Raw genomic sequence first — 20506 nt, forward strand, 5'->3', positions numbered from 1 at the left:
CGAGATTTAGGCCTAAGTAAAGAAGGAGGCGTCAGTTTAATATGCAAGTCCGTAGGCCTGAATACACCCTCAGAAGCCGGTGCCTGCACAGCGGCTCCAGACCCATCCAAGGTAGAGACATCCGTGGGTTCCATAGTTGAAGCATCTTGCGGCATACCAGACTCTGAATGGGTCTTAGTAGAGGCCTGCAAATCAGAAGTAGCGGGTATGAGGGGCTGCGAAAGCGCATCACTGAGTACCGGCAAACTGGCGACTGGCTTAGGAGAAGCGTCATCGTCAGTTTTGGACCTCGGAAGGCCTGTCTCTGTCTTTGCGTTTTTTTCGGAATTCCGGTAGTCGGATGGCTAACCGACATTTCTGGATAATTAAACTGAGAACCGAAATATTTAGAGGCGAAAATATACCGACTACGGATAGTGCGCTGATTAAATAAAGCACAAAGTCGACAGCAAGGTACGACATGGTCAGGGCCTAGGCAAGGAATACAGTACGAATGAAAATCTTTATGAGGTATTTGCTTTCCACAAGTAATGCAATTATTAACTTTTACTGACATCAGTAAGGAACAACAAAAAGTTTCCCCAACAGGGTACTCAGCTTTAGTTGAAGACTTCAGTTCTGAAACGCGAAAACGAAAATTTCAGGAGTTGGCCGATCAGCACTTGCGAACTGCTTCTGCTTCGTGCACCGCACGGCAAAAAAGACTGATGTAATGGCATCGGCTGCATGTTTTATACCCCTGATGACTTGACGTCATGGAAGAAGGGACAGCAACAGACACAGAACCCAAGACTTTGTTAATCAGGCTGACTGAGGGCTACCTGCAAGCAGATAACCCAAATGTAATGACTGCAACAATGAAACACGAAGAACATCAAGGGTGGGAGGATTGAGGAAAACCAAACAGGCTAACTAGTGAGGCATACACTAAAATCAAGTGAATAATGTGTTAGTGGGGGATGGGGCAGACGCAGAATGCAACTTAAGCAGGTAAAAGATTAGCAGAATATAAAAGCACTGAAGCACAAACTGGAGCAGAGACTATCTTCACACTATTGCCCTTCTACAGCTTATGGCACCAGACTATGAAGAAACTTACAAGCAACACTGTTTATGGAAAAATGCAATAATAGATGACGAAGGCTCAAAATGTCTCAAGAGTACACTGCTCTACCACACCTGTGAATTAAACTATAAGCCTATGGGCCAGCAGGGTTTAAAATATAAACAGATGGCTTTTACAAGTAATGACACTTATGGAAACAGAAAGTACAGTTGTGTACACTTACCATAAATGTAGGTGTTCAAGTGTATTCACTATCTGTCTGCAGGTAGCCCTCAGCCGGCCTGAATATCAAAGTCTTGGATTCTTGCATCGGATGCCATCTCTTCTTCCATGATGTCAGGTCGTCAAGGGTATAAAACATGCAGCCAATGCCATTACATCAGTTTTTCTTGCCCCAGATGTCAAGTGCCCCCATCATGGGAAGCAGTTATTACACCTCCAACAAAAAGCAAATACACCAGAAAGCTTAAATACACCAAACAATAAGGAAGGTAGAGCCAAGAGAAGTCAGGGGGGGGCGAGGGAGGGTAACCAGGACTGCAACAGTGAATACACTCAAACATCTACATTTATGGTACATGTACACAACTGTACTAATGTTCTTCGTGTTTCACTGTTGCAGTCATTACATTTGGGTTGATTCCCAAAGCTAAGGAAGGGAGGAGGAATTTAGAGAGCATTAGGACCAGCTATTAAGCCCTGCAAGACTGCAGTGGCAAAACCAGCTCTGGATTTAGAAAAAATAGGTATGTGGTAATGTTTGGTGAAGGTATGTACAGAGCTCCAGGTAGCAGCTTCTAGGACTGTCCCTGGTATGGACTCCTCTGAGGAAGGCTGTAGAGGTAGATGCAGCCCTGGTGGAATATGATCTTATATCCTGTGGGATAGGTTTTCCATGGTGCTTATAGCAGAAATGAATGCAATGGGCTATCTATTTAGAAATGGTTTGCTTTGAAATGGCCTTCCCCTCTGCCCCTGCAGCAAAGCCAACTAGCAGCTGTTCAGATTTTCCGAGAGGTTTGGTCCTGTCCAAATAAAATTTAAGTTGTCTGTGCACGTCCAAAGAATGCAGTATTCGTTCACCTTTGTTTTGTGGATTCGGGAAAAAGGAAGGCAAATGAATGGACTGATTTAGGGCCACACTAGACACCACCTTGGGCATAAAGGAAGTACTGGTCCTGAGGGAATCTCTGTCTCCATGGAAGATAAAGAAGGGCTCCAATTCCATGAGGGCCTGTAATTTGGACACTCTTTTTGCTGAAGTGATGGCTAGAAGGAAGGCTGCTTTCCAAGAAAGGAATTTCAACTCTGCAGTTGCAACTGGTTTAAATGGAGGGAGAGTGAGCTTTTCCAATACAAAGTTAAGGTCCCAAGCTGGAGTAGGGGCTCGTTTGGGGAGGTCTTACATTTTTGGCCACTATGAGGAACTGCTTTAGCAGGGGGTGAGAGAAGAGGGGTGGTTCAGTATTATAATGTGCTGAAATTGCAGAGGCATGAATTTTAATTGACGAGAAGTATAGGCCCTTGTGGATAATTTCTGTTAAGTACTGAAGAATATGAGGTAAAGCTGCGGTGGTGCAGCGGTAGTGTTGTTTCCTCACAGCAAGAGGTTCTCCCGTTCGATTCTCGGCTAGTGTGCGGGGAGTGCCTTCTGTGTTGAGTCTGCATGCCCTCCCCGCGGGTCGAGTGGCGTTCTGAAAGACATGCGTGAATGGGTGTGCCTTCGCTGGGCGTTGAGCTGGCAACTTGGCACTGTGAAAATCTACTGCCAATCATTAGCGGACCGGAGTTCCGCTGTGGCGACGCCTAACCAGATAAAGCCGAAAGACAACAACTGAAGAATATGAGGTAAGCTGGGCACTGTACTGCCCATCCCCCGAGTTTGACTCCAGGAACAGTATCTTTTCCATTTTCAGCATAAGATTTTCTAGTGCTAGGTCTCCTTGCTTCCAGAATAACATCTAGCAACTGCTTACTGAGGGATGCTATTGTAGAGCTCAAGGATTAGCCAGGCTGCAAGGTTCAGGGTTTGAAGCTGAAGGTGCAGAATCTGGCCCGCCTGCTGGGACAGCAGGGAAAGTGCCTGAGGTAGGTGCCATGGCTCCAGCAGTATCATACTGCGCAAGAGGGGGTACCAATGCTGGCGTGGCCAGTCTGGTGCAATCAGTATTGTCGTTTGTTTGTCCTGTTTGATCTTTAGCAGAACCTTCGAGAGGAGAGGCAGAGGGGGAAAAGCATAAACTGAGAGGCTTTCCCAGGTAAAGGACAGGGCATCCACTTTCCAAGCTTGACTGTGGGGAGTCCTTATGCAGAATTTGTCCAATTGGTAGTTCGGGGGAGGCAAACAGGTCTATTTCTGGAGTCCCCCATTTGTTCCTCAAGAGGTTGAATATTTTTGGTTCCAGTTTCCATTCGTGTGGGTCCATGAGATTTCTGCTTAGGTTGTCTGCCAGTGAATTTAGCTTGCCTGGCAGGAATTGAGCTTGTAGGTGCACTTGGTAGCTCAAGGCTGTGTTCCACAGAGCCATGGCTAGTCTGCAGAGAGGGTAACAGTGGGTTCCCTCTTGCTTGTCTATGTACCACATAACTGTGGTGTTGTCTGTCTTTACCAATAATTGTCCTGGAAAGATGTGGTCCTTGAATTCTGTACAACTAACATTTCTTTTTGGATGATATGCAAGTGCATCTGACTTGGGTTCCATTTGCCCTGAATGCACTGCCCTGCCAAGTGAGCCCCCCATGCATAGTCTGATGCGTCTGTTGTTAGGGCTTGGGTGGCAGGGGGGTAGATTGAAAGGGAGCCCCTTGCTGAGGTGGCAGGCCTCTGCCAACCAAGGGAACTCTGTCTTTATACAAGGAATGATAGGAATCCGTGTTTCCTGGTCCTGAGAATGTTGGCACCATAGGCTTTTTAGATATGATTGTAGTTTCCTCATATACAGTCTTGCATATGGAATTAGTAGAATGCAAGAGGCCATGAACCACAGGGCTTGCAGAATTTTTATTGCAGATAGCTGGGTCTTTGTGGCCAGTAGTTTGAAGTAGGCTGTCAAATAAACTGGTTTCTCTGGAGTGAGGAAAGCCATCTGAGAAGTTGTGTTCAAGCTTGCTCCCAGGAATACAATCTGCTGGCAGGGTACTAGATGAGATTTCTTTTAGTTTATGGTGTACCCCAGCAAGGTTAGCAGTTTCTTTACAAATGCCAGATGTTTTAACAGCAACTCCTGGCTTTCTGCCTGAAACAGGCAATCGTCAACGTATGGGCATATCTGAATATTTCTCTGCCTGCAAAATGCAATGGCTGGAGCTAGACACTTTGTGAATATCCTGGGCGCAGTAGATAAACCAAAGGGAAGTGCAGAGAACTGATAGTGCATGGAGCCTGCTCTGAAGTGTAGGTATTTCCTGCAAGATTCCCTTATTGGAATGTGCAGGTAAGCTTCCTTTAAGTCTAAGGTTGCCAACCAGGCATCTTTGCCCAGCATAGGGAGCAGCTGCTGAAGTGTTAACACTTTGAATTTTGGGATTACCAAAAAGGTGTTTAGAATAGAGAGGTCCAGGATATGACGTCAGGAGCTGTCTTTTCTGGGTACCAGGAAAAGTCTGGAGTAAAACCTTGTCCCCTTTCTTCTGCTGGGACAGGATGAATAGCCCTGATACTTAGAAGAGAGAGAACTTGCTGTTGAGCCTCTGCCCACTGATTTGAGGGCAGGTCTGGCCAACTGTTTGGGGTTGGTAAGGTGTGGAAGTGGAATCTGTATCCTTGGGAAACTATTTAAAACCCATTTGTCCTGGGTAATGAGTTCCCAGCTTTTTGCATGCAGGGTGAGCTTTCCTCCTAAGGGAGCAGGTAGTTGAGCAGGGCTTGGAAGGGTTAAGGTTAAGTCACTGTGGCATTTTTCCATAGGGGGTGTCTTACTACTTCCTGCTTTGGAATTGGGAGCCCCCCACTGCTTAGGCCTGTGTGTAGCCTAAGATTGTAACCTAGGTGGTCTGATGTTCCTGGGTTTGGACTGAGAAGGATCTGGGAGGCTGTACTTGCAGGAAATATTTAACAGTTTACATAGATTTAGCTTTTTCCTCCATTTTTTAAGGATGACTTCTGCCTTGTTGCCAAACAGGTGGCCTTGGTTTAAGGAAGCATCCAGTAATTAAGCTTTAACATGATCTGGCAAGTTTTGCTCCTTAAGCCAAGCATGCCTTCTAAGTACAGACCCAGTGACAGCAGCCCTGCAAGATGCTTCTAAAGTATGTTTACCAACTTGTTCAGCAGAATGCATTAAATCCTGTAATTCTTTATGTTCAGCAGTCAGGAATCAACATCATTTTCTGTTTAAGTAGTCCCAAAATATGCTGCTGATACTTTAACAAATGAAACTGGCAATTTAAGGCCCTAATGGCCAAAGTAGCAGAAGTGTATACCTTCTTACCCCATTTGTCCAAGGCCCTGGAATCTCTATCAGAGGAGGCAGGGTTTTTGGCAGCAGTAGCCTTAATGCCCTTTGGTCCTTGGGAAATGGTCTCTGGATCCGCAGTAGGATTCTTGAAGAGGAACTTGTGAGAGTCAGGTACTCAGGTTTTCTGGAAGCTGGAGGTAAAGTGTCTGGGGCCAGGCTAGATTCCAAGAAGGCATCATCTACAATGTCCATAACAGAAGGGACAGCTAAAGGCCTGTGTTGAGGGAGGAATAAGACTTCCCTAAGCCTATTTTTGGAATCAAGAGTAATCCTGGCTTTCCCAGCAGAAATGCTCCCTAAGAGTGTGCAAGGTTTCACCAAAAGAAAAATCTTCTGGATGGGAAGCAGAGGGAATGGAATCCTCTGCATTAGAATCCTCAAAGGTAGATAAGGGCAAATCCTGGTAATCAGAAAAAACAGAAATTTCAGAATCCTGACCAGAAGAATCAGAAGGAAAATCAGTTCTAGGTCTCTTAGAGGGGGAAGGCTGGCTTCTCCTAATTACAGGAAAAAGGTCTTCAGCCATTCTAAGCATTTGTTTTTAGGCATATGGGCCTAACCATGCAGTTTGGACATCGGTTTTCTAGGCATGGGTCGAATTTTAGGCCTTGATGAAGAAGATGGTGCCTGTTTAAAACGCAAATCTGTAGGCCTGAATACACCCTCAGAAGCCGGTGCCTGCACAGCAGCTCCGGACCCATCCAAGGTAGAGACATCCACAGGTTCCATAGTCGAAGAAGCATCTCGAGGCATAGCAGACTCCAAATGGGTCTCAGTAGAGGCCTGCAAATCTGAAGTAGCGGGTATCAGGGGCTGCGAAAGCGCTTCACTGAGTACCGGCGAACTGGCGACTAGCTTAACGGAAGTGCCGTTGGCAGTTTTGGACCTATGCGGTCTGTCTCTGTCTTTACCCTTACGTTTTTGGGAATATCAGTAGTTGGGTGGCTTACCGAAGCCATTTCTGGATAGTTAAACCGAGAACCAAAATAACTTGCTGTGAAAATAGACAGATAATGAATAGTTTGGGGGTTGAATAAGGCACAAAACCGACAGTGAGGGACGTCGTGGTCTGGGCCTAAGCAAGGAATGAAGTACGAATGAAAATCTTTATGAGGTATTTGCTTTCCGCAGGTAAGACAATTGTTAACTTTTACTGACATCGGTTAAAAGCAAGAAAAAGGATCCCCAATGGGCTACTTAGCTTTTTTCGAAGACCTCGGTTCTGAAACTCAAACAAAAATTTTAGGAGTCAGCCGACCGGCACTTGCGAACTGCTTCTGCTTCAGGCACTGCGGCAAGAAAGACTGATATAATGGCATCGGCTGCATGTTTTATACCCCCGACGTCATGGAAGAAGAGACAGCATCCGACGCAGGAATCCAAGACTTTGATATTCAGGCCTGCTGAGGGCTACCTGCAGGCAGATAACCCAAATGTAATGACTGCAACAGTGAAACACGAAGAACATGTACAGAATAACACAGAAACACAATTGTCCCACAGCTGTTAATAAAAATACAAGATTAAGGTCTCAGAATAAACTTAAAATTACAAACTGAACAAAGCAGAAACATGCACAGTATTACCACCACAGGTCACTAAATGCAACTTAAATATATAAGAAGAATTGAAATAATTTAGTTCTCTCTCTTTCCTTTTTTTATTTTTCCAGTAGCTCTGTGCTGGAAATAGGAGGCCAACTAGAGAGGCATACAATCAAATAAAGACAACACTGTAGCTCTTTCAGAAACTTCAGTGACATTTTCAGTGCCTGAACCCCCAGATATTCAGCATTTCTCACCACTACGACCTATTTTAAGAAACCTGAGGTTTTTCAAACTTTGCTTTACAATGTAACAAATATTTGCCCAATAATTACTGGTCCTGACTATCCAACTCGGCCTTTATATTCAAGCTCGAGGTGATCTGCCAGCTCGTGGTTAAACCCTATCCCAGCATGCACCAGAAAACCTCCCCAGATCTTATTTGCACTTATAACACTAGTATGAAAGTATCAAAGTAAAAAAGTTTTGTTTAATAAGGTTTAGGTACTAGATAGTGTTTAGAATGTGTGGCATTGCATTTTGAAATGGTCTTATTATTAATAATTCATTATTTATTAACCAATGCTGCTTAGGGATTGTACATAAATAGGGGATTTGTAAAGGTTTCCAGTATTATGTCTGACGAAGTTACTCATGAAAACGTATATTAAAAGTGGCATTAACGTGGAACTGAATGTGTCCGTCTTTTAATAGTATATGGTTTAGTGGAGTTGTGAATTTCACTATATTTTTTCCCCCTGTGGTGTGGTCAACGTACTCTGGTCTGTGTGGATTTATTAGCATTTATTGACTGGAGGTTCCCCATCTCTTCATGGAAGTAAAAAAACTCTGAGTCAGATGAAGAAGGTCAGAGATTAAGGCAATCCAATTATACAGACTCAGTCTTCCAGGAGTAAAAATGGTCGGGGGAATGGAGGGTGGGATGTAAGAATTAAGGCGAAGATGGACAACACACATGAAACGTTATGGTGAGTATATAACTTCTTTGTGTGTTGTTGTCCTATCTCATCTTCATTCTTACTAGATTGGGACAGCATCCCTAGCACCATCTTTCCTAGGTGGCTCAAGGGAGAATATTCTTCAGAATCGTGGAACCAAAAGAGGCTCTGTTCCTGGAGGCCAAATAGACTTTGTAATGAGTGGTAAAAGTATGTGGTCTTGCCCAAGTTGCAGCAGCACAAATGGTATCAATTGGTAGTTTAGCCAGAAAGGCAGAACAGGTTACCATGGCTCTTGTACAATGGGCTTTAACTCTTTTGGGGAGATCTCTATTTTGAGACTTATAAATAAAGGTTATGCAATCTGAAAGCCATTTTGAAAGTATGACTTTAGAGAGTGGGGTACCTTTCTTTGAGTCTGAAAAGGAGATGAAAAGCTGGCCAGATTTTCTGAATTCCTTAGTTCTGTGCAAGTAAAAATTTAACTGTCTATGCACATCCAGTTGATGAAACGTGTTCTGTCTTATTTTCGTAATTTGGGTAGAAGACTAGCAGCTCTATAGTTTGGTTCAAATTTGAGTCTGAACAGACTTTGAGCAAAAAAAAGAAGGGTTTCTTCATAAGGACACCCTATCCCTATGGAAAAGCAAGTATGGGGGCTTTATAAACAAAGCTGGCAGCTCTGACACTCTTCTAGCAGAGGTTATTGTTATCAAGAGAATAGTTTTCCATGTCAAAAACTTTGTTCGCAAGATGATGCCGACTCAAACGGGGGAAAAATTAAACGAGATAGGATGAAATTTAAGTCCCATGGTGCTGGAGGATCTCTGATAGGTGGTCTTAGTAAAGTACCTTTAAGAAAGGCTTTCCACAGTTTATGAGACATAATATTGAAGCCAGATTCACCTAAATGGAGATTGGATATCGCGGCTAGCTGAACAATAATGGTATCTACAGCTGCACCTTCATTGAATAGCTTTGCTAGAAATTCTAGAATGGAATTCACTGGGGCAGAAAAAGGGTCAATGTGATTATGAGAAGCCCATAAGAAGAATCTTTTCCATTTGCTTCTATATATCTTTCTTGCTGAAGCTTTATGAAAGGAAATTAGGATGTTCTTAACTGATAAAGAGAGGTTAGGAAACTGGCTATTGTTGAAATCGGAGCAGCCAAGCTGTCAATTTGAGGGTCTGAAGTGAAGGGTGGAGGGTTCCTGATGCATGAGTCAAAAGATCAAGAATTGGGTCCAGCAACCAAAGCTCCTCCCGAAGATGAAGCCACAAAAAGGAGAACCAAGTTTGACGAGGCCAGTATGGGGAGATGAGTATCAAGTCCCTTCCCAAGAAATTGGCTTTCTGAAGTACTTCAGGTATTAGTGGAAAGGGGGAAAAGACATAGATGAGACCTGAGGGCCAATTGTGAACAAGTGCATCCTTTGGTGACTCCCCCAGAGGGGGGATAAGGGCAAAGTAGCTGCTGCATTTGGCATTCATGTATGTCGCAAAAAGGTCGCAGCAAGGCTGGCCCCATTTGCGGAAAATATTTTCCACTACTTCCTGTTTCAGGGACCACTCGTTTAGCATCAGAATCGCTCTGCTGAGCCTGTCTGCTATCACTTTGGATTTCCCCGGGATGTGCGCTGCTATCAGAAAGCGTTGGGAGGAGGTCGCCCACTGCCATACTCTCAGGGCCTCTCGACAAAGGGGGTAAGATCTGGTTCTTCCCTGTTTATGTACCATACAACTGATATGTTGTCTGTCTGTATTGTAATACTTCCCAGCAGAAGAGAGTCTTGGAATGCTTGCAACGCTAGAAGCACCGCTCTCATCTCTAGGACATTGATGTGCAAGTGGGCCACGTGATCCTGCCAGGTGCCTTTAACAGTCTTTTCCAGATAATGCCCCCCCACCCTATCTGAGAGGTGTCCGTGGTCACTGTGGCCAGTGGTTGGGGAAGTACAAATGGTTGACCTAGAATCACTTGAGTGGAGTAAAGCTACCAACGAAGGTCCTTCTTGCAAGTTTCTGTTATTATCTTGTGGGACATTGGCAGTTCCTGCATCGACCACTGAGTGGACAGCAGCCACTGGAGAATTCTCATTTGTGGACGTGCTAGTGGGGGATCAGAAATATTGCTGCTGCCATGATTCCCAAGACTTTTAGGACCATGCTTACTTGAGCTTTTTTCTTTGTTAGAAGATTTAAAATCTGACAGAACAGATAGAACTTGAACTCTTTCTAGAGGGAGTCTGACCATCATGTTTGTTGAATCCAATTCTGCTCATATAAACACCACATGCTTAGAAGGCAGCAAGGCAGATTTTTCGTAGTTTATTGTAATTCCTAGATAAAAGCAGAGCTGTAAGGTGGTGTCTCATGTTTATACTAGTAGATGCTTGGTGGTGGTGGTTAGGAGCCAGTTGTCTAAGTATGGAAACACCCAAAATCCTAGGCATCTCAAGTGAGCTGTGACTACTCCATAGATTTGGTGAACAGTCTGGGGGCTGTGGAGAGGCCAAGGGGCAGAGCTCGAAACTGGTAGTAACTGGCTCCCAGCCGAAAGGGCAGGTGTCTCCTGGATCACCTGTCCATTTTTATGTGGTAGTACGTACCCTGGAGATCTATAGAGCACATCCAATTGCCTTGTCCCAGAAAAGGGAGTATTGACTGCAGTGTGACCATCTAGAACTTGGAATTTCTTACCGATTTATTTAAATTGCTGAGATCCGGAACTGGCCTCCAGTCCCTGGTTTTCTTTGGAACTAAAAATAATCTTGAGTAAGTTCCGGATCCTATTTGGTCTGCAGAGACTGTTTGGATGACTCTTTTGTCTAGCAACTTTTGAATTTCTAAAGTTGCCTGTTCCCTTTGACTGGGTAGAATGTCTGGAACCTTTTTTTGTTTGAAACAGGGAAGAAAAAAGGTATGGTGTAACCTCTGGATATGATGCGTTGTACCCATTTGTCTTTTATTTGTTGTCAGGCTTTTGGGTACAAAGATAAGAGGCCCCCGACTGCTTCCAGAGATGGACAGACAGGCCTCCATTCAGGAATGCTGAAAGGGCTTACCAAAGAAAGAATCTCTGTTGCCCTGATTCTGCAGGCCACCTTTGTCACATGGTCAGCGTCTTCCATTACTACTTCCCCCTCTGCCCTAGGGGAAAATTCACCACTTATGTCCTGGAAAGCTCTCTGAGATTCTTGGAACCACATGTTGCCACCTCCTATCTGACCTTAGGGATAAGGTCTGGTAGGCATGGAAAAACTGTCTCCTACAGCAGACAGAGTCTTTCCTTCTTGCTCACACCTGGTAAGTGTGCCCATGACTTTAGGCCCGAACAGGAACGAGCCATCGAATGGGGCATTCAACAAAGGAAGATTTAAAAGCCTCCGTGAAGTCACACAAGCGCATCCAAGAATGTCTCCTTAGGGAAATTCCTGAACCTGCTGCTCTACTTGCTGCATCCGCTGCATAAGAAATCGGTCTCATGGAGGCGTTGACAACTGAGAGCTGAGAGGATACTTTATTTGAAACCCCTTCAGCCACTGAACCTTGGAGAGCATCTCCTAGCTCTTTCATTAGGTCTCTCTGTAACCTAGTAAAATGAGTAAGGTAATTCACTGATCTGAGGGAAAATGTCGCTGAAGAAAAAATGCGCTTTCCATATCTGTCCATTATCTGAGACTCCCTATTCAGTGGATGAACAGAAGATGATGTCTCAGCATTCTTTCTTGGTGGCTGCTGCCAACACCATAGCATCTAGTGGGACTCACTTGGTTAGAAAGGTCTTGTCTGACAGGGATGTGATAAATTTGTTTGGTCTCTTAGAAACAGGTTTCACTGAATCTGGAGACTCCCTCACCTTCAGAGAAACTAGGTCCATAAGTTCATCGAAAGGTGGAAACACCCAAGTAGAGGAAGAGTGAGATCCGAAGGCTTTAGGTACAGTATACGGACTCTTCTGTTGAAGGGTTGGACTTCCAGCTGCATCTGTTTCAGCATTTCTAGGATGTCTCCAAAGAAGACATCATCCAGAGGTGACCGTGAGGACCCTTCAAGCTTCATTGAGGTCCATATCAGGAGTCTAAATGCTTCCCTCTTGCATAATATCTTCTGAGGGACCTCTTAGAGGGGTAACTATGGAGAGGTTTCAGAAGAATGGGGGGGTGCCCTGTGGGGCATCCTGAGTCCTAGGATCTCTGCGCCCTTGTGGACACAAGGGTATAGAGGCAGACACTGGTGCTTTTGGGAGTAGAACATCTGAAGATGACAGTGGAGCTGTCTGTGAAGACAGCACTCTCCTCATCACCTCAAAAGCCCCCCTCGTCTCTGATCTGAGGATATCCCTGGATCCAAAGTTGTTGAGGGAAACTCTAGAATCAAGGATGACGGACCCGAGACAGAGGTAGGAGCCAAGCTCACCCGAGCCGATGCCCCAAGAGGCAAGGCGGGATTCAGTTGTCCGATCCAACTTGTCTCCCTGGACCCAATGGGACAGCATCAGCTCCTAGACTCTTCGTGCTCCGTGGACCCAACGGGACAGCGTCAGCTCCTAGACTCCTCGTGCTCCGATGTAGCCGAGTTCGGATCCAAAGATCCCGTTATAGGTCTCGGATCAAATGGTTCCATTAACATCAGCTCTGGATCTTCTGACTCTGACGTTCGGTGTCGGATTGGAGGAGGAATAGAAGAGGTGGATGTAGTAGGATCCAAAGCCCTTGGGGTTGGATCCAACAACTTGACCAGTCAAGGGGGTTTGAGACTTCCGAATTTCAAACTCTACCAGCACCAAGACAGATGGTGTCAGAGCTGAAGATTTTTCAGATCCAATGGGCTTTGGATCTGGTGTAGAAGTTTTGGAAACCTTTTCTGATGGCTCAGATAAGGTAGAAGAGGAAGATCTCTTCCCAGACTTGTCCGATTTTGAAGTTGGAGGCATGTCAGTTTTAGATAAACCCAGACCATCTTCTATAGCCTCTGAGAAGGGTGTTTTCAATAACCCTTTCAATATCAACTTGTTCTTCCTCTCCAGGAGAGCTCTGTGGTTAAAGGTATGGTAAATAGAGCAGGACTCCTGGACATGGACAGCTCTAAGGCAAAAGACGCAAAGCTTGTGTCCATCACTTAAGGGCATTTTCTGCCCACATCCCTCGCATTTTTTGAAACCTAATGGTTTTTAATCCTTATTAGACATTCTGACAGAGACAAAGGTAGTAAAAGAACAGAGAAGATTTTCAAAACAACTCCCTTTTTTTCTTTCTTTTTTTTTTTTTTCAGCAGTTATATGAAGGAAAATAGAGGGGAAATAAAGGAGGGCACAGCCCTTTAACTTAAATGGAAAGGGAAAGAGAAAGGTCTCTAACTTAAACGGGCTAAAAGGAAAGGCAGTTCTCTAACTTAAATGAACTGTCTTCAATGGGAGTTCAGAAAGAGAAAAAACAGACAAACAGGAATAAGAGCCCTCTAACTTAAACGGGCTATTCAGCTTTTAAAAGGAGAAGCCGGGAGAGGACAACAAGGCCTGAATGGAAGACGATGGCCAATAGCAGAAAACGGCCACAAAAAATGGAAACAAAACTATCCAGTAAAAAAATGAACTATCTCAAGATAAAAACAGCCAACAATAGCTTATTTTCAAAGTTGAAGAGTAAAATATACTTAGCCAGAGCTAAATGAACGAGCACCCAATCTTGTTTAGCAACAAATGAGATTTGGGGAGGTTTTCTGGTGCATGCTGGGATAGGATTTAGCCATGAGCTGGCAGAAGACCTCGAGCTTGAATATAAAGGCCAAGCTGCAGCAGAGGATCGGATCCAAACTCAACCTAGTAAGAATGAAGGCGAGATACAACAACACATCTTAGTTTTTCCTGTGGCTTATGAAGACAGAGATACGAAGTGTTAACCTCATACACAGCAAAAGAAGAGAGTCATACCAGAGTTTGAAAACAGCACTACATAAGTATTCGGACTTATTTTTACATTTTTGTACTTGTTATTGCTTTTTTCCACCTTCTTTTCTAACTAACTACTAAGTCAATTTCCAGAAAAATAAAACAAAAACCCAAGTGTGTTTCAGTGTTCGCAATCTGTTATACTACACTCGGGGCTTCAACAGTAAGAAAGACAGCAATAATGAAAATCCTTTGGAGCTACCAGCCTATTGCAATCGCATTTATTAATTGATTTGGCTGTCATTGGCAAAAACATTGAACCATGACATAGCAAACCTATGAGAAATAAACCAAAACTAGTCATTTCATAAAAAAGAATTTTATAATATTATATTTTACATACTACTTCAGGCATGATTACAGATGAGTAACAATCAAGATGGAGAGAACTGAAGAGAACATGAAAAATACTACATATGTGAGGGAGCGATGAGTTATCTCCATCAGCACTTAGGCAGCATGGCACCTCACAGAAACAGTGTTACTTTTTTTTCTGACTGGGAAAAAGAGTATAGGTGGGTAAACCCACATCTTATGATTTACCACTATAATGACCCTCCCCCAAAGCAAATACAGGAGAAGATAAAACAAAGTAAAACTAGGCAAGTAAGTTTAAAGTCATGTTATATAAGACACTGGAAAGGATGCTAAAGTCGTGATCAAATATATACATTTGTATCTGGCAGGGGGGTGACAAAGGACTGAGGGATAAGAATCAACACAGATATAATCTTATTTATTTATTTAGGCCTTTTTTGCTGTTCACCAAGGTCTTGCCCAATGGCTCCCCTTCCTTTGCCAAATTCACTTGTTCATTCCTCTCTTAGGAGCAAAAGTCAGACAATTTCTGGCTCAGGCCAGAGCTCTCCTTTGCATTCACTCTTTGGCTGGAGGGTCTATCAGTCAACTTGTTCCCCAGGAGAGGCCAGAATCGGGCAGCAAGAAGTCATGATGGTCGATTCTCTTTTCTTTCCCTCTCCTCTGGCACTCCTACTTTCTGGAGTGACGCACTAACGCTCTTACTAGTGTTGCATACTGTGATGACCACCTTTGCTCAGTACTCTGGAGGCTCAACCTCTGCAGGTGCTACACCTACTACTCCCTCTAGGTGTCACTCCAGAGTCACCTACCCTCCCAAGGTTGGGGAATCTGACAACAGCCCATTCCCATCTTCTCCGCTCCCTTCAGCAGCCTGATCGTTTTATTACTAAGCCACAATGTATAAAGTGTTTGGGGAATTCAGTAAATTTCTTGATTCAGTATCAAATAAGAAGGATATAGGAAGGCTATACTTTTTTTTTTTTTTTTTTTTACAGCTGAGCATTGTAAATTAGACTGAACGGAGTTTTCAGAGGATCAAGGTTAAGGGGCAAGTGATCCAACAGAGGTTCCAGTCGGTAACACCTTTAGTGCTGGTGTTATTTAGTGTTAAAATTTGTGGAATTGAAGAATAAAGTGACTTTTCTGAAAACAGACAGCAGGAAGGCTAGTCTGATGGTGATGGATGGCAGAACGATTTCTCGAACCAAGTTTTATCAAATTCAGTTTCATAGTGACCAATGAGGGAATATACAATTTCAAGATGCATTTTCCACAAATACAGCTGTATTTGCAGGTATCTATATTTTTATTTGTGTGTGTGTGTGTGTGTGTGTGTGTGTGTGTGTGTGTGTGTGTGTGTGTGAGAGAGAGAGTGTTCTGGTTGGTAGGAAGTGGTACAGTTTTGGATTGCAACCACAGTATGTTTTTTATGCAGTGAAGTGCTCCAGACACAGTGCCGGGAAACATTCCGTTTCCAATGGTGTTTTTCCCTTCCATAGAAATGTGCAACCACACAGACACAGTAGATTTAAATAACTGGGAGGAATAAAGCCTCTCAGATGCTTTTACTTGGGTGAGTGGGGGGGGGGGGGGGGGCTTCCTCCTGCAAAAAAAAAATTGCATTATTTCTACTGCAGGTGTCCATCATATCCACTACAGAAAGATAGTATGCATCCATCTTGCACGTTTAGAAATGTAGTACATAACCAAGCTTTCACAGCCTAAAGGTTAAATGCTAGGGGAAGTTGACATTCTACAACAAGTAGAGACAGTGACTGAAGAACTGAGAGAAAGGGGCTACAATGAAGGAATGATTCAAACTAATGTAGTAGATGTTGTGAACATGAGGAACACTAGAGCTAAACCCTATTATTCAAATGGAGAAAGACAGAAGTCTAAGGATGGAATGAGGCAGGGTAGGAATAAGTTGAAGGTACCCTTAAAGCTATACCAGTGATGTTAATAAATATATGGATATTATTCGAAGGCAATGGAATATTCTGACTACTAATAAAGAAATAGCTACAGTGTTAGAAAATGCACCTAAGTTCCTATTAGGAACAAGAAATCCTTGAAAAGGAGATTGATTTATCCTAAGGGCAGGCATTATGAACATGAGTCCTCAGGGACTTTACCTTGTGGTAAATGCTCTTTTTGTAGTGACATAGATACTAGTTCAGAATTTGACCATCCTGATCAAAAGAAGTACAAGTTTAAAGTTAGTGCCACATGTGAAACTAAACATATAGTTTACCTTGCTCATTGTTTAAGCTGTAGGAAATTTTATATTGGGAAGACTGATAGGTGTTTTAAAGACAGGATTCGTGAACACTTATATCAGCAAAAGGAACAAAGTTAGTGCCCTAGCCAAACATGTTCTTAGTACAGATCTATCGCATGTTTTTAAGTTTATGGCAACAGGCAGGATTTACCCAAGTGTAAGAGCAGGTGATATACATAATCACACTGAGGAGTTAGAAGCAACTTGGATAGCTAGATTAAGGGGGGATGCAGGACATGGCCTGAATGACCATCTCCCCAAGACCTAAACCTAAGTCAAGACCTTTGTTTAGGTAATTTAAAGAGTGTTTTTATATATTTTTATTTTATTTTTAATAAAATGTTTTATTATGTTGGAATTGTTCAGATATAATGTCAGTATCATGTGATGAATGAGTAAAGTAATGTAATTTGTTAATAGGTGTATAAAAGGAGGGGGTATTTTTTATGTTATTTTAAGCACCTCATGAAGCTGTTTGTGAAAGCACTTGTGCAGTTTGTACTGTGGATAAACCTGAATTTTACACTGGAGAGAAGACCCTTGCCTGGGACTGTCTGCTTATTCTTGCATATTTATTATTTATTTAGAATTTGTTGACCAGGTTGGTCTCACTAGGCCAATGGCTTCTTTTTAATTTATTTTTAACTATTTGTGACACTAAAGTTTTGAATCAACATCAGTAGTTTCAATTTTCCTGTTTTCTGTCTCCTGAAGGAGATGAAGTTTGTGGTAGGGGCTTTAAGTATAAACTTAGTGCTGTGATGCATTTTGGTGTAAGTAATTTGTGCACCGATTACTATGGTAGCAAGTGCTGGGAGGTTTGATGGGAAGAATGACTTACAAGTATAGAATAAACTAAAAATGATTCCTCATCATTGCCGCTTCACAGCATCTGGTTCTACAGTTCATTTCCAGCAGGGGCAGCCTCCATTTTGATCTCTACATATTTTTCCTGTCCACTGAAGTTCTTAGGGGTGCTCGTTTCCTCCCACATCCAAAATAAGGGCAACTGTTAGTCACTGTTCTATGCAGACATGTATGATAATTGTCAAAAAATTGCCCCATTTCATTAATGCCCCAAATTCAGATCCTCCTGTGACAGATGATTTTTATTTGGTGGTCCAGCTGCAGACCTTCTGAAGACTTTGCAGAAAAAAGAAAACAGGGAGTGTCAGTACAGAATATTCTCCAGCTATTGGACCACTGAAGGCCTAAACGTCCAATAATCTCCTTCCTGAAGGAGCAATTCTCCATAACGTGCAAACATATAAAGGTGTGTGTGTGTGTCCTATGATGGAATGGTGCTCTATCTGTGATTAGTCCCATGCTTTGCCCCTACTGCCTTGCTGGAATAGACTACTGCCAGCTGTGACTCAGAACAGAGTAAAGAAGATTCTGCAAAATAAATGCAAGAATTAGTCCAATGTGCAACAATTCACAAAATAAAAATCATATTTTGGTTTACAACACTAAGAGTTTTACAAGGGCCAAGGAAACTAAGCTGCTATTTGAGAAGGCTCTAGTTAAGACATACATGTGGAGTAGTGTGCGTAAATCTGCAGAACGTGAAGTCTGAAAAGAATGAACTGGTTGAATTGATGTAAAGCAGAGCAGCAAATAAAATTAAAAGTTGTCTCTCACACACACACACACACACACAATCGCATGTGGCAGTACACAGGTGGATCAGGAAAACCATACGGTAGGAGTCCACCTTGGTACACAATCTGGCTGGTACACTGACTTAAGCTAGTGTGTTAGTGAATAATCTATCCTGAAAGATTGGTACAGACTTGGAAGGGGGCAACCCAATTAGTATCTAAGGAACAGGAACTATAGAAACTGAAAGCAATGGGATAATACTGGGGAGGTTGATATAAGGTACTTGTACCTCAGAAACTGATGGCTGTAAAAACTGCATTAATGGGTTAAATGATCTTACTGGATCAGCAACGGTGACCAATAACCTATTTAAAGGTTGCAGAGGTGACTAAACCTGTAGTACAAAAGATAATAAATAAGTAGGCAACAAATCAGCAAAGGTGACAGACCCCAGTACAGACAACACAGCAAGGTTTACGCTGATGAAGCTAGTGATGGTCTACAGCTAGGCACTGCAGGGGTACATTCCTGACCAACACAATATCCTTCACCAAGATTAAAAGATGGCACATGAAAGGTCCATAAAATTACTGCAGGACTTCTTGATTACGCACAGGATGGGGAAAGCCCAGTCTATGTCACCTTCATGCCTCTTACAAAACTGGTTAAAGATTCCACTAACTTGGCGATACACTGATTCTGGTTTAGTGAAAAGGAATTTCAAACTCTCTTCAAATTCCAACCTCTCTCTAGGGGCTAAGTTTTTGAGAAGGGAGAGAGACACTTTAGTCTTGCATCCTTTTTCATAAAGATTCGTAGAAGATGAAGACATGTCCCTACATGCATGAAGTTGGCAGTGGCTGGTCTGTTTCGTTTCATTTCCTTTTCTGTACCTCCATGGGCCAAAAAAAGTAAAAACAGGTGGCAGAACTGGCCTCCAATTTTAGCAACTTCTTAGCTAGGAGAAAATTAACTTATGTCTTAAGTGACAGATCCTAGTCAAATTGTTGACATCTTGGCAAAAATAGCAATTTCCAATGCACTAATCTTAACAGCATACCACTCACTCACTTTTGTTGGCAGTGCCAAAATGATGCATGGTGCTTTATGAAAATTAATCTACAAATAGCAGATACTGGAATTCATTCTGTGCTAGACTCCTGTAAAACACTGTCAAACTGTTGTAGCATCTGTCAATGCACCTTTAACTTTATCAGCATCTTCATTGGAGACCACATAATGGTTTGATGCCCCTCCAAAGCCATAGTATGACATCCTCGTCGTAGAGTTACATTTCATAATTATATCCTTTCCATGTGTTTTGTTAATCACAGAAAGTATCAACTATAAAATAGGAGAAATTAGAACACATTATTTCAAGCAGTGCCAAAAATCTCACAACAAACCACATCTTAGTTTTTTTTTAAAATTAAAGGATGAAACATTCATAAAGATTCAATCATTTTAATGAATGCCTGTTGTGGTTTACAATTCAGAGACAGCTCTCAGCATTTTAAAAATAACTATGGAAAGAAACACACTAAGATGGCTACTTTTTCTCAAGTAATAACAAATAAACTAATATTACATTAAAAATATCAAATTAAACATACCAAAGGTTTCATAGGTCCATATTTTTCAAGAGCATTTTTGAAAGGAGTAGGGGTTCGTGGTGTGGTTTCTAAAGCAGTCTTATTGTTTGGAGTTATGAATCTGCAAACAAAAATACTAGTCCATCAAACGGTGACAACTCAAGAAAAGAAAACAAAGTTATATACATACCATAATGATGCATCTGGTTGAAGTACATTCTTGACTAACTGCAGCAGGCTTTAGGACAGCTCAGCGTGTACAACTATCCTGGAGTACTATACCCCTTCCCCTCTGCCCAGCATACAGTGCTTAGAGCTGTACACGCCCCATATTTAGTATACTGTACAAAGCAGACACAGTTAAACATATACTGTTAAACCAAGTCATCAAGAGGAGGGGGAAACAGCTCCAGTGTGCCAATGAGGATGGACTTCCTCAGATGTATCACTGTGGTAAAAAAATAATTTTTGCTGATGGTATAAGAAAGTCCATCCTCGTTAACTGCAGAAGAGTGGTCCCACTAATGCTTCAGGGTAATCTTCCTGTCAACATACCGTGGATTACTTTGGCTCACAAGGAAGGCCTTCACCTGCATAACACATCCAGCTTACTGTGTCCTGTAAAGGCAGTGAAGGCCACATATTTGCTACAGAAATATCAACAAAGGATGCATTATGGAAAAATACCAGTGAGGTAACAACTGCTGTAGTAGAATGTGCCCCTGGAACAGC

The 20506-nt window shown here is 42.7% G+C and overlaps 1 protein-coding gene across 3 annotated transcripts in view; it reads right to left on the reverse strand.

Annotated features, from left to right (window-relative positions):
• Positions 1-20506, reverse strand: part of MYBL2 (MYB proto-oncogene like 2) — a 779549-nt gene that overhangs the window by 99480 nt on the left and 659563 nt on the right. For all 3 annotated transcript variants that reach the window (XM_044090138.1, XM_044090137.1, XM_044090139.1), the window contains one exon: positions 19796-19895. In XM_044090138.1, the coding sequence (XP_043946073.1) occupies positions 19796-19895 (100 nt within the window). The remainder of the gene's footprint in view (positions 1-19795; positions 19896-20506) is intronic.

The sequence above is a fragment of the Protopterus annectens genome, chromosome 12.part0, assembly GCF_019279795.1.
Source record: "Protopterus annectens isolate FY-2018-M chromosome 12.part0, PAN1.0, whole genome shotgun sequence".
NCBI lineage: Eukaryota > Metazoa > Chordata > Ceratodontiformes > Protopteridae > Protopterus > Protopterus annectens.